Source organism: Pantherophis guttatus, chromosome 3 (genome assembly GCF_059756535.1).
Source record: "Pantherophis guttatus breed Tessera chromosome 3, ASM5975653v1, whole genome shotgun sequence".
Classification (NCBI taxonomy): Eukaryota; Metazoa; Chordata; class Lepidosauria; order Squamata; family Colubridae; genus Pantherophis; species Pantherophis guttatus.
In genome coordinates, this window is record NC_142065.1 from 57,097,381 (window position 1) to 57,113,345 (window position 15,965).

Consider the following 15,965-nt stretch of genomic DNA (forward strand, 5'->3'; position numbering starts at 1 on the left):
CCTTCTTTCTCCGTCCCTCAACCTGCCACATGTAGTGCTTTTTTTCAAATTCATCAACCAATCACATCACATGCCCAAAGTGAATGCTGATCATTGTCTCAGTGGAACAGTCAGTCTTTATTTCATTTAGAGCCAACTGGTTCTTGCAATACATGTTGTTCTTAGTAAGAGTCTTCAAATCCATAAATCAAAGGTCCCCATCTTCTTTCTCTTTCACACCCATTCATTAGAACAAGAAATACCTTGCTCTTACCTTCTAGCCCTGATTCTATATGTTCTAGAAAGTTCTACTCTGATCTTTGTTGTCATATAAATTCCTTACCTTTCTGATCTTGTCACTGTCCTTATTGTTAGGATTAATTTCTTTAGTTCTCCACCACACTATCCATCTTAATCTGTTTTTGAGCTCAGTAAGACAAAGACATCTACCGCATTTACCCTTCGCTATCAATTGTAAGTTTACTAATTATGTTGATTGACAGTTTCTTTGTTTTCTTAGTATTTAATTTTAACCAAGATTTTAAATTTCCATTTTTGTGTTCACGATGAGCTTTTGAAGTCTTACTTTAAGCTAACAAAATGGCATCATCTACATATCTCACATTCTTAGAATTTTAACCTCCAAGTTGAATGAATGAATTTTTTTATTACAGCCTTTGGCCAATCAATCAATAAATCTCCAAATTTGATTCTGGCTGTCATCTCTTCCAGTACAGCCATTCTTATAATATATTTGTAATATAACAGAATATACATTCTTGTGTTAAATAAAACTTTTTAAAAGAAACTGTTAAAAATGTCGTCTAATATTATAAACCCCTTAATTGTGGCACTGTGTAGCAACAGCATTCAGGCAAAAATGGCAGGCAGAGGTCTATGTTAGCAATTAGCCTATGCAGCCACACATCAACCATCACAGACAAGACCAGATGGCAACTAGAAGGATTATAAACAACAAGCACAAATGTTTAAGCATCATAGCCTAACATTTCAGGATGGGTCACCCCAGGACAGTGATGTACAGCTATAACAAGCTGGATTGGTCTGGACCAGCTGTAGATGAAGTCTACCATTTGCTGTGTTGCATTATGTTATATACATATGATGAATTATAGTTAGAAATGTATAAAAAAGTGCAAGCATTATTTGACAAAACCCTTTTTGTTTTCAATATATAAAGTAAAACACTTTTATAGCAATTAATTAAAGATAGGCTTTGAGATAAATACAATTCAATGCCAAGTTAGCCAGAGCTAGAACTTTTGTCATCTGTATTTTATTTTGTCAACTGAAATTAGATTAAATGCTATTCAATGGCAGCCTTAGCTTTAGCCTTCAACAAATATTATCTCATGATAATCCCAAACCTGTTTTCTTAATACACCCAATACCAATGAGCTCAAACAAGAAAATTAGTATCAGATAGTATTTAAAAATAATACTAAAACAAGGGTCAAAAATAAAATTAGCCAAAAAAACCCCATTGAGAATATTTAAAACTTTTTTTTAAAAATAGTTCAGTGGCCATCAAGCCAATCCTAAGAACATCCTAAATCTACTTGGTAAACAGACAAAACTATTAAGTAACATATTCTAATATTCACGTTTCACAGGAAAAAAGATAGTCCTTAGACAAGTCCTTTATAATATATTTAAATTTTCCAGCGCAGGTAAAATGAATCACTACAGATGGCTTTACACTGAGAGAATAATGTCATCCACATTAACTCCTCGAAAATGACAAGAAGGGCCCTATGGATAAGGAGCAGCTACTATTTATTTCTTTAAACAACAAGCATATAAGGAGCGCTGACCCACTGAACTAAATTCTACTGATATTTGAAATGGGTCCTAAATAACTCTTTTTTCCATCTCTATAGTTGCACTATGCCTTTACTACCGGTACATGTATATACCTTAGGCACAAGTATGAAAAAGCAAAAAATAAATTTAAAAACCCTGAAATTTGTTTTCAAAACTCGCATTCTATTTCCACAAATTTGACTTTTATTTGTAAATGATATTTATGCATCCAGGTTAGAGAACTCTTTGCAGTGTACCACTTCAGTGAGTATACTTCAGTTTCTTTAAGGCCTCGCTGGATGCCCTTTTTGTCTCCAGTGACTACCCGCTAGCTCTTTCTCTTTGATTTAAGAGTTCCTCTCCTGGCCCTGACAGTAAGGTATTTCTGTCCCACAGATTATAACTCACTCTGGGCTATTATTCAACTCCCAAGCCCTGGCCCTGCTGCATTTAGTCCAAACATAATATCCTTCATGCATATATTATCTGTCTCCCTATTATCTGGAATCATTTCGGAATTAAATTTCAGTCCTGCAATATTGGCTCGAAGAGCGGCTCGCTTTATGGGCTAGTCAAAGGTTAGAATACCAATCAAAATAACACTGCCGATGCAGCGAGACATTTTAATATTCCAAAACCCGGTAATTGTAAAAGGACATAATATTTTTTCCCTGATTACCCCAAAGGCAACACATGTTAACAAGATGAGGGAGAGAGTGAAAGGATTTCCAGAGTTCAAGACAGCTGCGTGACAGATTTAAAGGCAAAGGGGTAGCACGCTGGCCACATTCACCCTTCCAGGAGTGAGAGACAAGAGAAAACGCACCTTTCTTCCTGGATCAGATCAATGCATCTGCCTATACATATCAGTAATTGGACAGTTACCAGTATCATTTCAGTTACCACATGACCAACAAGTTGATCTCATGGAATGAGATGAAAGAATAAAGTTTGTTTATTTATTAAAAATTTTAAACTTGCCCAGCAGCCAAAGTTATCACACTGGTTTACAGTAAAACATGTCAAAATACAATCTGAATTAAAACAAATTATTAAAGCAAATTTTAATTTCAGATAAACAGCATCTCTGTCATATTTCTTTAAGAACTGTCTCCAGGCTAGATAGTTGAGCAGATGTTTGAGAGTAGGAGTGCTAATTAAGCAGGTTATTTTGCAACAGCTATTTTTCCTTATAGTAAAATATATAAACTTAATGCTTTGATCAAACCAACAATTCAACCAACTTATATTGTATCCCTGATTAAAGTCAGATAAAGATGCTCCACTAAATATAACAGCATCCTCTTAGTCACCCCATTCCAACCATTAATTTTCAAGTTTAGAGATGTCCTAAGCATTAGGATAGATGCCCATCACATCCTAATAAAAGGCCAATTGATACTCTTATCTTCCATTAATTTGTTCAGGGGTTTTAATTATGGCTGTTGCCAAGAACTGACAGCAGACTCCTCCACATAAACCATGAGCCTTGTGAAAATAGTTTATATGCTTCTGTTAAACCTGCTGCTTGTTAATTTCATTGGAAATTCACTGGTGACTCAAGATCTAATCCTTGGATTTTTTTTTTTATTTTGTTTAAATCCATTATTTTATATACTTCTGTTTGGAATATCAACAGATAAGACAGAGTATTACAAGAAAGTCCTAATCTTTAGCCTTTCTTCATATATTTTTCCTTGTGCTTCTTTGTTTATTTTCTAATTTTATTCTCTTCTAAGTTCCGAAATTTAATTTCAGAAAGTGCTAACATCTCCTGAAGCAACAATTCCAACAGAACCAGCAAAGAGACATGACGAGGTCCAGGCAAGCACCAATCTTCTGATAAATTTTTGCATAAAGTGTGTGCCAGTGCATAACTAATCTGTCCAGTCAACTCCATGCTGTCATTTGATATATAGCTTGGATTCTGATATTCCAGTGAACACAATTATGCAGAGTATATGCATGCAATTCAAGGAGGCATATTATATGGCAAAAGTGCCCTAAACTGTAGAAATGTCTACCTGTGCTAAAATATATACTAAGGTTGTATTTACCACTCAATTGTAACATGCACTACCATAGTAGTGCCAGGTAAAAATCAAGAAACTTTAGGCATAGTGAATGCCTCATTTGTTCTGCACAATAGAACTGTTAATTTATAACAGCCTGGTTTTTCTGTAGTTGTATACAGTGTAGTTTTATTGATATTCTCAATAAAAATTGCCCACACCCACTTCTCTTTTCTATATTACTGAGCCCAAGATATCTTGATGGTTCTGTATGAAGCCACTGGAACTAGTCATTAAAAAAAATAGATAAGATGTTATGAATATGCTAATAACATTCAGCTCTCCTTCTGTGTAATATCTGAATCAGGGGAGGTTATACATGTTCTGAAGCAAAGAACAACAATAATAAACCCAAGGACTGAAACTAAACCTTGACAATATATACTATAGTTGTATGCTTCTTGATATGGGAAGTGACAAAATAAGGAATCTGCCTGTTCTAAAACACAGTTTTACTTTCCAAAATGAAGAAAGCTCACAGGAATGTCACTATCACTGAAGGCCCAAATGAACAATATAATATTGTTCTTATATAATACTGTCTATATAATCAGTTAATATATGAACTTTGTTTAGAACGTTTCTATACTTTTTTGACCAAGGGCATTCTAACCACTGCTCCTTACATTACTTTAATGCATATATGACAATATCCTTGATTCATGGGGGCAATTGGTGGAAAATGCAGAGACCAGATTGTTGAGTGAAGCACCTGACCATGTAGAAACTGGAAATAACTGTTTTGCTTGTTAAAAACAGAGAGTACACACATGATCACACTCTCCATTACAGACCTGGATATATGGAGATCTTGCTGCTTGTTCCACAGCTTGCAGTGTTTTGTAGACAAGTCTTCTCAATGGTAGTGAATAAACTACCATTTAGAATGGTAGTTTGGAATAAACTCCTACCCAAATCCAAGAGCTACCTATCATTTTGTCTTTATAAATCTGTCTTCACATACATATGTCTTACATGGTCTTGCCTGTGGTTTTTTTTTTTTTTTTTGCATTCTACTTCTCCATTTAATGGCAATGTTTTTATATTGTTTTAGTTTAATGTATTTGTTTTTTGTTTTCATTTTTTATTTATATACCCCTTTGAGATGGGAGTACATGAGAATAATATAGTAATATATTAAGTGGATGGATGGAGATAGTACTGGTGATGAATAAGACTGTTTTGTTTGTGTGAGAACATCCTTTTTGCTCCCTGTAATCAAAGCTGTTTTATTCCACAGCCTGAGGAACTGCATTTTATTATATGGCAATTGCTACTACCAATCGTTTATACAGCATCATCAATGCTCATGGTATTTGCGGACAAAAGAGTTTCTCTTGTCTGATGAATCTGTAGTGCATATTTTGATGATAAAGTACAATTTTTGGCTCTATTAATGCATAACTTTAGATAGATATTAGATAAGGGCAATTTTGTGAAGTCTCATAAAGAAGAAAACTGGGGGGGGGGGTTTCTTATATGGGTATATCTCATATATTCTCATTTTTACATATACCTTGCTATCCTGTCCTACATTTTTCCTCACACCAGTACTTTATTCACATGTTTCTGTTATTGCTCTTAAATATCTTCAAGCATTTCCTATTTTCCTAGTGCACTTCTTTTCTGATCCAATTGAACTTTTGGCTTTTCCAATTAAAGCAACATAGCTCCTCTGTATGTATGCAAGTTAATTCTGTCCATAGAATTTGTGTTCATGGTAAATACTGCCTTTGACTATAGCAGAAGTAAAGACACAGTCAAAAAGTTTCAGCAACTATCTCAACACTGCCAGTAGACAGAGTTTAAGGGAAAATCTGGTTCACAGAAACATTCTAAAAACATCCATATTTGGGAAGTATTGCTAAAGCGTGATCTAAACAAGGCATAAAATCTGATAAACTCTCTGTCCCAAGTCCTCACTAAGCTGATGACTCACAAAAGATACAAGATAGTTCAGTGACATTAAAAATGCAAGAATGCAATATGGTTTGACAAGAAGAAGCATTTGAGGACAAAGAAAAATAAGACTTCTGACAACATATACAGCCATGAGCAAGGATGGTGTCTATCCTAAAATCTTGGATTTTATCCAGTCACTGCACTAAGTATCAAGTTGCCATTAATACGATTGAGCAAAGCATTCATGTGGGTGCTTTGTGAAATGCACTGAGGCAAGTGAAAACTCAAAGTACTAAGCCAGCAGCAATTCCTGAAAGGCTTGGTGTGGCTCAAGGCTCTTCCAGAGGGTTTGCACTTTGCAGGTGGATATGCCCTGATTCTGCAGAAACTGCTAGCAAAGCAATGTACATGTGCATACATGTGGAGATGACTGGAATAGCTTTCAAAGCAGATATTCCCAGCTTACCAACGGATGCAGCTGTCTCCCCATTTCAAAGGAGAATTTCATTTTCACCAAGGTGTTTCACACTGTGTTGCTCTGAATACTTTGCACAGCCCTACTATTAATCTCTGCATGCTGAAATGTCTTTCCTTTCTTGCAAATCCAAGATGGACTATTGGATCTGATTGCAAGGTGTGGGGAAATGGACAGCTTCTCCTTCAACAATAGCCCATCATCATTAAGTCATGCAAGGTCACAAAGAATGAATCAGTTTCCTCTATGTTCTAGTGTAAAGAATAGGAAACAATGAAAACGCAGGTGCCTTGACCTTTTTCTAAGAATAGTAGTTTCCAATCAAATAGCAAGCCTTTCTGAGTCACCAAGTTATTTTGCCAATGTTAGATACAGAACCAGGGCATAAAATCTATAAATGATTAAAGGTCTCCGAAAGAGCTGTTTTCAAAATGCTCTGAAGCAAACACAGTAGCAAAGCTTCTTTCTCCACTCCTAGATATACTAGGAGTACTGTTGTTATTTTTTAAATATTTCTTCCAATCTCCCTAAGCCAACCAATATCTCGCTATAAGACTTCTAGCTACAATCCCATCAGGTTTTTTTTATGATGTTCATTAGTAATTCTGAAAGATCACCGTATCAGCAGCAGAAAGATGTTAACCTTTGCTAGCCATTACCCTGCCATGGCCTCTCCCTTACTACCACTCACTACCTACCATATATTCCATTTTTTTCTCCCCACACACCATGATCATGGTTTTTTTTATTCCAGTCTCTCCCTATCCTCCATTATCTTTCAAAATCTCTGTATCTCTGGGAAAGTGAAAACAATATATTTTCCACATCCTTCTTAAAAATTTGTTTTTAAAAATACCCCAGTAATATAGAAGTGATAAATCAACCCATTCAATCTAAAACAATATTCACTTCACAGAAATTATAGAAAAGATTTAATATAACACAATAAACCTGAAAATTGAGAAAAATACTTTGTTTCCAGAGACTATGTGATGTCCTTCTCAATCGTAGCCATCTGAACACAGTCTTCATTGGAATTTTGGCTCTACTTAGCCTAAACAGAAACTAAAGTTTTTATTTGTGGCTGTCTTTGGACCATAGGCAAGTCAGCAAAGAAAAAGCCTGGTGCACAAGAAGCTAGAAGAAAAGCCAGAGCTTTTCCATGAGAAGGAGATTTTTCAAATTGAAGAGTCAATGAAGTAACTTCAGAGACTAGAAAATGGAAGGACTTGGCACAAAGTCAAATTCTACTCTTCCTATACTAAGCACAGAAAATACGCTTCACATCCCTCTGACCAAGTCAACATGAATCATCACATCTGATAAGAAAGCAAGTGATTTACAACTGATGTTAACCCCAAATGTTATTTCCCCTACTGTGATCTCTAACTATGTCTCTATCCTGAGATTTTGTGATGTCCCCATTCTAAGATACAACCACCCCACCCATGTGAATTATAACTCAAGCTCTATACATGAAGCTATTTTTCTTAGAAAGAATAATATTTCCCTCCATTGAAATGTCAGAATAGATTATATGAAAGCCAGATTTTTAAAACAAAAAATCAATAGCCCAAATGAAAAAGTTGCAAGAAGTACAATATAGCAAAGAGTTTTACCTAACATATCAAATATTATCATACAGGAATATTTTACTTTTCTTCTTGATCAGGGGTGGGTTCTACTTACCTTTACTACTGGTTCGCATTGTGCCTGCGTGCGCTCTTCTGGACATGCGCAGAAGCTTATGCGCATGCGCAGATCACCTATGATGACATCCGGATCAGTGGGCGGAGCCTCCCACCGGTTTTACTACCAGTTCTTGCGAACCGGTCCAAACCGGGGCAACCCACCACTGTTCTTGATACATCCATCAATACTGATTAGTTATATTATTTCTAGACATTCACCAGAACTTTAGTGAACTTCAAGTGGCAATTCTTAATGGTTTCTGGGTGGCACAAAATTCCCAACGTACTTTCATCTTATATATGCAGAAAGCCAGCAATAAGCTAGGACATTCACTCTGACAGCAGGGAAGGAAGAAATCCTTGTCAAACTAAGGCACGTGCTGCCAGCTTCTCCCCCATTACACTTGTGCCCTACTCTGAATTGACAAAACATTATTGTGCCCTACTCTGAATTGACAAAAAAAAATTATGCTAATTTTCCTTCTATAACTGCTCAGACTACCTCTTAGATTTGTTTATGTAACAAAATGAGAAACAGTATTATCAGCAATTTCATTTGGCAAGCTTTTATTTAATGAGAATAGAATTTAAAATGCAAAACTATGCTATTTGTTTATACCATGATTCAAACAAAATAACGTTAAGAGCTGTTGCAGGTCTATGTGCTGCACAGTTCCTTGATTCTACTGTCAATTTCCACTCCCTGATAATATAGAGTTGGATTCAGTCAGGGTGGAGTCACATATTAATCTATATAGACTTGTGAGAAACTTTTTAGAAAAATGTAAGGTATTTGAGTAATCCAACAATAAAGTGTGACCCAAGAAATGAAGGAGGCATCCATGCCTCAGTAGCTATAGCTACATGTACCTACAAAAGAAAATAGGTTCAGTGGTAGTTTTATTGAAGTGAATAAAACAAAAAGCCTTAAGCATTTTAAAGACCAAAAATAGCTAGCTAATATTTGGAGCAGGGAGGACGGAGGGGAGAGTCAGAAATTCTAGGGAAGAAAGATTTAGATATGCCCCAATTGACCCAGCCTATCCTAGGGAAATGCTAAGTTATTATGCATAGAGATGCTGTATCAGGATGGCCACAATGAGATTTTCCAGCTGCAGACCATATTCCATCAAGTACAGTAAGACTCTATTAGGAGAAATACAATAGGAACTTTGCTTCACCCAGGTTCTGAGAAAATAACTCCTCATTTCAATGCAAAACAGCAGCGCTTATTAAATACCTCCTTGAAGGAAGGAGAATACTATAGAAGGAAGGGGAAATGATGGAAATGAAGAGACAACAAAGACTGAGATGGGGGAGGGCAAGAGAGACATATCAGCAATGAAAGTACCTTTTTGAGATTAATCCACTGTTTGAAGTAATCAGCAACTGGAAGTCCTAAGTACTGGCATTGTCCAGGTAACCTGTAAGAAAAAGAGCAGGTTGGTTTCAAGTAGAACAGTCTAAGTACCCAAGAAAGGAGAAATAAGGAAACGTACCATCTGTATTTCAGCCCAAACCTCAGTCTTCTTAGGAGTACATGTCTCTCTAGTTGAGAGATCCTCAACCTTTTTGGAAAGCTAGGCACATCTGACATTTTGAAAGCAAATTATTATTAAGCAAAGAAATATGGTTGTTTGCCTATTCACAAATTGGCTACCATTATGGGTGGGAAATCTCTCTGGTCCTTCAGATATTCATTATTAACTTACTATTGTATTTAAAATTAAACATTAATTGTGCTATAAAAGGTAGAATGGAACAGTGGAAGAGAAAAAAAGAAAAAGATTTTGTAAAGAGTTGCGCAGAACTTAGTTGCACAGAAATATATCTGTGATGATCAATCCTCTTTAATGGCACAATTTCTCCCCTGCCCCATTCCTTCATTGGAAAACAAATACAGCTGCAGTTCGAAAATACAAAATAATTAAAATTTAGTTATAATACAAATTACAGAAATCTAAATAATATTTTAGAAAAACCATAAAAGGAAAAAATGGGTTAAATCCGATGAAACCAACAGATCATACATTTCCCCCTCCCCTCAAAACTCTTCTTTGTGTTAGCCCCAATTATATTAACATGGTTATAAACTAGTGGATCATTTACCATCAGTGCCAACTCCAAATAAAACACAAACCCTCATATTTGTCTCAATGTTTAGAAACTAAGAGATAAACAAATTGAAAACAATTACAAGTATTTTGGGAGTACTTACAAAATATATTTGTTTGGTTATTTGTTTTTAAAGAATAATATATGTACGTTAAATATCCTATCATTTCATGTGCCAGAATTCATCATTTACAATGATACACAGCCCCAAAGATATTATGACAACTCTCTATATTTGTTTTATGGCTTGCAACAGATACTTTCTTGTGTCATACAATCCCTTTATTGACTAATAGATGTACTCAATGAAATGAGTTGTAAAATGACTTGGCTATGTCATTTCCCAGAGCTATCACTCAAAATATTTTGCATTAGTCTGAACAGAGTATTTAAAGTTAATGGAGGTAAATACACAAAGCCACAATGCTAAGTAGCAGGTTTATGAGGGACAAGGAGAAGCCATTCAAAACAGCAATGCTGGGGGGCTGAGGAAAAGATTCATCTTGAATTGTCCCTTGTTTCTATGATTTAAGATCATCAGAAAAGAGTTTGCCAGAACAAGCATATGGAGGCAAGGCACAAACATTTAGCATTCTACAATATGAAATACAGTTCTCCTATTTCTGTCTTCAGAAACAAACAAAAGGGGACAAGAACTGAACTTTGGGATCCAGGTCAATACACCTGCTACATAACCCATAACACACATTCACATATATAGCCTTCCACTGCTGGTGGAGAAAAGAATGGACATTGCAGCCATTAGTTTAGAATGTAAATTCATTTATACTCAATCAACTTGATTGATATGGGGTAGTTAACAGGTCGTATTGCTTATTAATGCTTTGCTAAAGATTTTTAGATATGCTTTGAATGCTGGATTGGGTATGAATTAGGTGGCCATAGGAAAGACCAAAAATTAATTAAATAAGTGATTAATAGATTCATTTACACATGGTAATTACTTCAATCCAAGCAATTGGATATGCAAATCGAGCATGCTCTTTGCACCCAGCACTTTGATGTAAACTGTGCTCCTTAAACTGATTTTTTTTTTCCAGAAAAAAGGAGGGAGAAGAGATTGGACAAGGCACGGTCAGTGAGAAGCCAGTGACATTAGTGCTTTACACAAAAAGGTAAGCTATCCTTCCCCTACGTATCTGTTAGCCTTAAACTGTGTCATACCAAAATGACTGCAATGAGGCAGTGTTAGTTCAGCGTATCTGGAGGATATCAGCTTGGGGAAAGACATCAAATGGCCTTGTTAGCATAAGCAAAATAAAATCAGTAACTTTCCTGTTTAAATGTCCACTACCTCAGCTCTACAGTTAAGCAAGCACTAACATTTAGTTTCACTGAACTAAGAATTATGTGTTCTCTTTAGAAATAAGGTTGAGTGATATAGGTGGATACGTTTCTTCCCTTAATACAGAGATGAGGAACATGCACACCTCCAGTCCATTTATAAAGTCCTCGGGCTTTTCCTGATCAAAACTGTCAAAAAGTAGTGATAATATTTTCTGTCATTTGAAGCAGGAAACACTTAAATCCACAATATAAGCCCACATATAACCTTATCAGAACCTTCACCCAGAAAAACAAAAGCAAAATAACTGGCCAATTTACATCATCACCTCACCTACTGAATAAAGCTTAAGGCTGAGAAATTTCAGACAAGAAAAGGAACACTGTTTTCCATACACTGAGTCAAACTTCTTATTTTCTAAAACAAATATGTGTAGATGGCCACCAACATAGATGACTTTAAGAGAGAGTTAAGCAAATCCATGGAGAATAATATTATGGACAGCTACTAGATACTACTTATATATGTCCCAAAGGTGCTTTTTCAAGAGGCAACTGGACTTTCTGGTTTTTCTTTGAAGACATTTCGCTTCTCATCCAAGAAGCTTCTTCAGCTCTGAGAAGCGAAACATCTTCAAAGAAAAGCCAGAAAGTCCAGTTGCCTCTAGAAAAAGCACCTTTGGGACAACCATAACCTGGACCTGAATCTCCATAGACATTTACTACTTACATAATCAGTGAAATACAGTACCAGTTCCTGGGAAATGCACATTAGATAGATAGATAGATAGATAGATAGATAGATAGATAGATAGATAGATAGATAGATAGATAGATAGATAGATAGATTTAATTTGATTTATATGCCGCCCTTCTCTGGAGACTCAGGGTGGCTTACAATGCTTACAATGTGCTCAGCAATAGCCTTCATCCTTTTGTATATTTATACAAAGTCAGCTTATTGCCCCCACAACTGGGTCCTCAATTTACCTACCTTAGAAAGGATGGAAGGCTGAGTCAACCTTGAGCCTTGGCGAGATTCGAACCTGCAGTAATTGCAGGCAGCTGGTCTTAATAACCAGCTTAATAACAGGGTGCCTTAGACCACTGTACTACCAAGGCATATTGTTGGACCCATTAGCATTTCCTATTCATATCTCACCATGGAGCCAAAATATCTCTGCCATTGACACAACCTATGCCATTGATTTCTTATTATTTTATTATTTCTAATTATGATTCTAATTTCTTATTATGTCCATCATTATCTCATGTTCATTATATAAAAATTATATACTCTTACCCAGTACAAAGATAAGCTGATTCTGCATGGTTCCTACTATATAAGGCATGGTATCAAGGCGCTCAACTAAAGTTTATATTTTTCAGAGAACAGAACATATTTGCATTTATTTATATTTTGCCATTACCAATTATGTTCTACATTACACTAAGTGTAGTGCAATCTGAATATGCACATATGTGTGCATGTATACTATTCTGATAACAATTGAGGAGACATTTAATAGAACTCTATCTCTAATTTAAAAAGGCATTAAGCTGTTTTTGTACACTTAAACAGACAGATATACACTAATTACAATATAATAATAATATTTTTCTGGAGTTATTAAACTAAAAAAACATTTTTGCACCAAAATTATATGTCAAGGTGGTGTTCTTGGCAGTACATGGCAGTTTTTCCATTCTGAAGCTGTAGAGAAGGAAAACTGAAGTAAATTGGAGGCAAGGTCACATGGTTTTCCTTCTCTTTTTTCTTCCATCTGGAAAAGAAAAGCCCAGCTTGCAGTGATAAACAGCCATGCTTTGGTTATCACTTTCCTTAAGTTGAGAAGAGGCAGCGAGTGATAGATGGGCAGGAATTTGGTTATCGGGCAAGGCTGTCAGCCAGAGTTTCAGATAGCACACACACATTTAGCAGAGCATCATTATGCAATGGCATGGAGCTAAAATATGGCCGAGGGTATTGAAAGAATGAAAGAACAGGATTTGGGGGGTGGGAACAAATGGAGCAACAATAAAAGAGTGCAAGGCGAGGATGTTATCGTCCTAGTGACACCTTTTATCTCAGTCTGGTTAGTTAAAGGAGGACACAAATTGGTCCTTCCTCCACCATTGTATCCTCTTGTACAAACACAGGCAGATAAAATGTGTCACCAGTGTGATAGCATATCAATTTAACCCTAATTATCTAGGGGGTCATGTTAAGAAATAAGAGTTTCACATTTCAACAGGTCCCTCCATTTCTTTTATGGAGGTGCCACATTAATAACACGGGGAGGGAAAGGGGGGGGCAACAAGAAAGGGAGGCAGCTTGTAATTGAATTCAGTCACTCAGGTGGTCCTACTGTATGAAAAATTAATGTGCAAGTCTCCCAGCTAATCATAAATGGTTATTGTCCATCTGTTAGGTTTGGAATGTCAGAAACCTAAAAAAAAAAATAGTGTTATTTTTTATATTCTTAATCTTTTAGTACCTAGCTGGCATTTTTAGAGAATTTACTCTTTCTAAAACTGGGAGAAAATATTGAATCTTACAAACCTGGTCTCGGCTTTAATAGAACTCAATATGCTCATTCATTTCTAAAAATATTTAGAATGCACTGTTACATTTGCCTTGGTAAATGTAGGAGGAGGAGGAATACAGCTGCTTGCCTCCAGACTCTTAAAAAGATTACATCCTGCTTTAATATTTTTATGTTTAAAATATTAATATCTCATCCTGCAATCATCTAATAGCTAAGGAAGCCTTGCAGAAAAGCTTCTAAATTGCATACAAACGATCTAAAGATACTGTTGCAGAAAAATGAGGAAGTGAAACGACACTCTTCCTGCATCTCAACATCATACAACATTTATGTTGCATTTTATAAACAAGACAGCAAAATTGTGGCCATGCATGCCTTCAAGGCTACCACATAGCACTCATCTGTCTGGAAAATTTAAAAGACATGACTATGTCAAATATATGTTGTATCTATAAAATACTACTGTTCCTCAAGTGTAATTTACCATCTCAAGATACACATAGCGTTGCTGCTAATCTAGAATGAATCTTTGGTACAAAACAGCCAATGAGAAAGCTATGCTTTGATAATGGAGATACAAGATAACAACAACAACAAAGACGAGTACTTTAGGTAAAGATAATTATTTACTTAGAAAGATACAGGGTTAATATTCAATGTTAGGTGCATTTAGCAACCACCAGTTTATGAATTAAATGCCGAATTATGGATCTTGATAACTTGAATCTAATTAAAACTACAAAGTATATTATGGCATAAATTTTTGTAAGCACATTGTTGTTTTTTTATTTTGATCCTAAAGGTATACTTAAAAGGTATACTTCACATCACATAACACTCAAAAACCTAAGATGTATACGTAGATATAAGGTAGAAATAAGGAGGAGTCTCGTAGCACCTTTTAGACTAACACAAATTAGCTTTATGTGACATGTATTGCCTCTTCATCAAATGCAATAGATGTCAAAATTGATCTGTGGGAGCAGAGGAAACAGAAGGTGTGGTTTATGCAGATATAGGTTACATGTGAGACAGATTACAAGTATTTTATCAATTAACAACTGCAATATGTTAAACATCCATTGTGTTTGCTGGGACTTCCAGAAATACCCTGAAACCTTATGGTGTAGGTGAGTTCAGAATTCTCTCACTCATTTGTGCTGGTAAAATTTCTTTTTATCAAGGCTACTTTGAGATCTGTACTGGAGTGTCTATGATATGGCTTTGTCTTCGTTTTGAGTCCTGATGTCAAAAGTTGGATCCATTAATTACTTTGTGCAGTTTGGCCTGTTACTCCTACGTAGAATCCAGAGAGGCATTGTCACAGACCAACACATCTCTTCTCTTACATGATGTAATGCTTACAAATTTTACTGCAAGTTTTAACAATGTACCGAGAGTATGGTATCTTTGTGACTGCCTGAAATAGATAAATGAGTTTCTCAGCTCTGCTGGGTCATCAAAAGTCCCTCTGTCAAGACTACTTGCAGCTAGTTTCCATATCTCCACAGCAGACTTAATCACTTTGGGAAATCATCTTAGTAGCATCCAATCAATCAGAGAGAAAGCTTTGGTATACATGTGCAAGTGGTTGCCACAGGAAGCAACGTACTTACTGAGAAGTTTTCAAATTAGCACAGTAGTCAGCTTTCACACTAACACAAGGAAATCTCCCAAATCTCTACCCTCAACATGTTACAGTTTAGTCAGGCTCTAAGTCAGGACTGTCAAACTCCCAGACCACAGGCCAGATGTGTCACATGCAGGGTGGATAAAAATCAATGATTTTTTTTAAAAAATCGGATTTTTTTTATTTAAATCGGATTTTTTTTATTTTTATTGAATTTATTTTTAAAAAAACTTTTGGGGTAAAAATCTATCGTAAGATAGTTTTCTATTTAAGATACATAAATAATTTAGTTTATTCAGCATGAAATGGAGCTTAGTTATGTAGCATGAGGCTGTATATTCTGCAACACTGGGACTATCGGTGAGTCAACAGTGGGTCAAAGGAGTAGCAGAGATGACAGTTGCTCTTTAAAAATTATGATTT

The 15,965-nt window shown here is 35.7% G+C and overlaps 1 protein-coding gene across 2 annotated transcripts in view; it reads right to left on the reverse strand.

Annotated features, from left to right (window-relative positions):
- ERI3 (ERI1 exoribonuclease family member 3) overlaps positions 1 to 15,965 on the reverse strand; it is a 249,232-nt gene that overhangs the window by 150,128 nt on the left and 83,139 nt on the right. For both annotated transcript variants that reach the window (XM_034414908.3, XM_034414909.3), the window contains exon 6: positions 9,295 to 9,367. In XM_034414908.3, the coding sequence (XP_034270799.1) occupies positions 9,295 to 9,367 (73 nt within the window). The remainder of the gene's footprint in view (positions 1 to 9,294; positions 9,368 to 15,965) is intronic.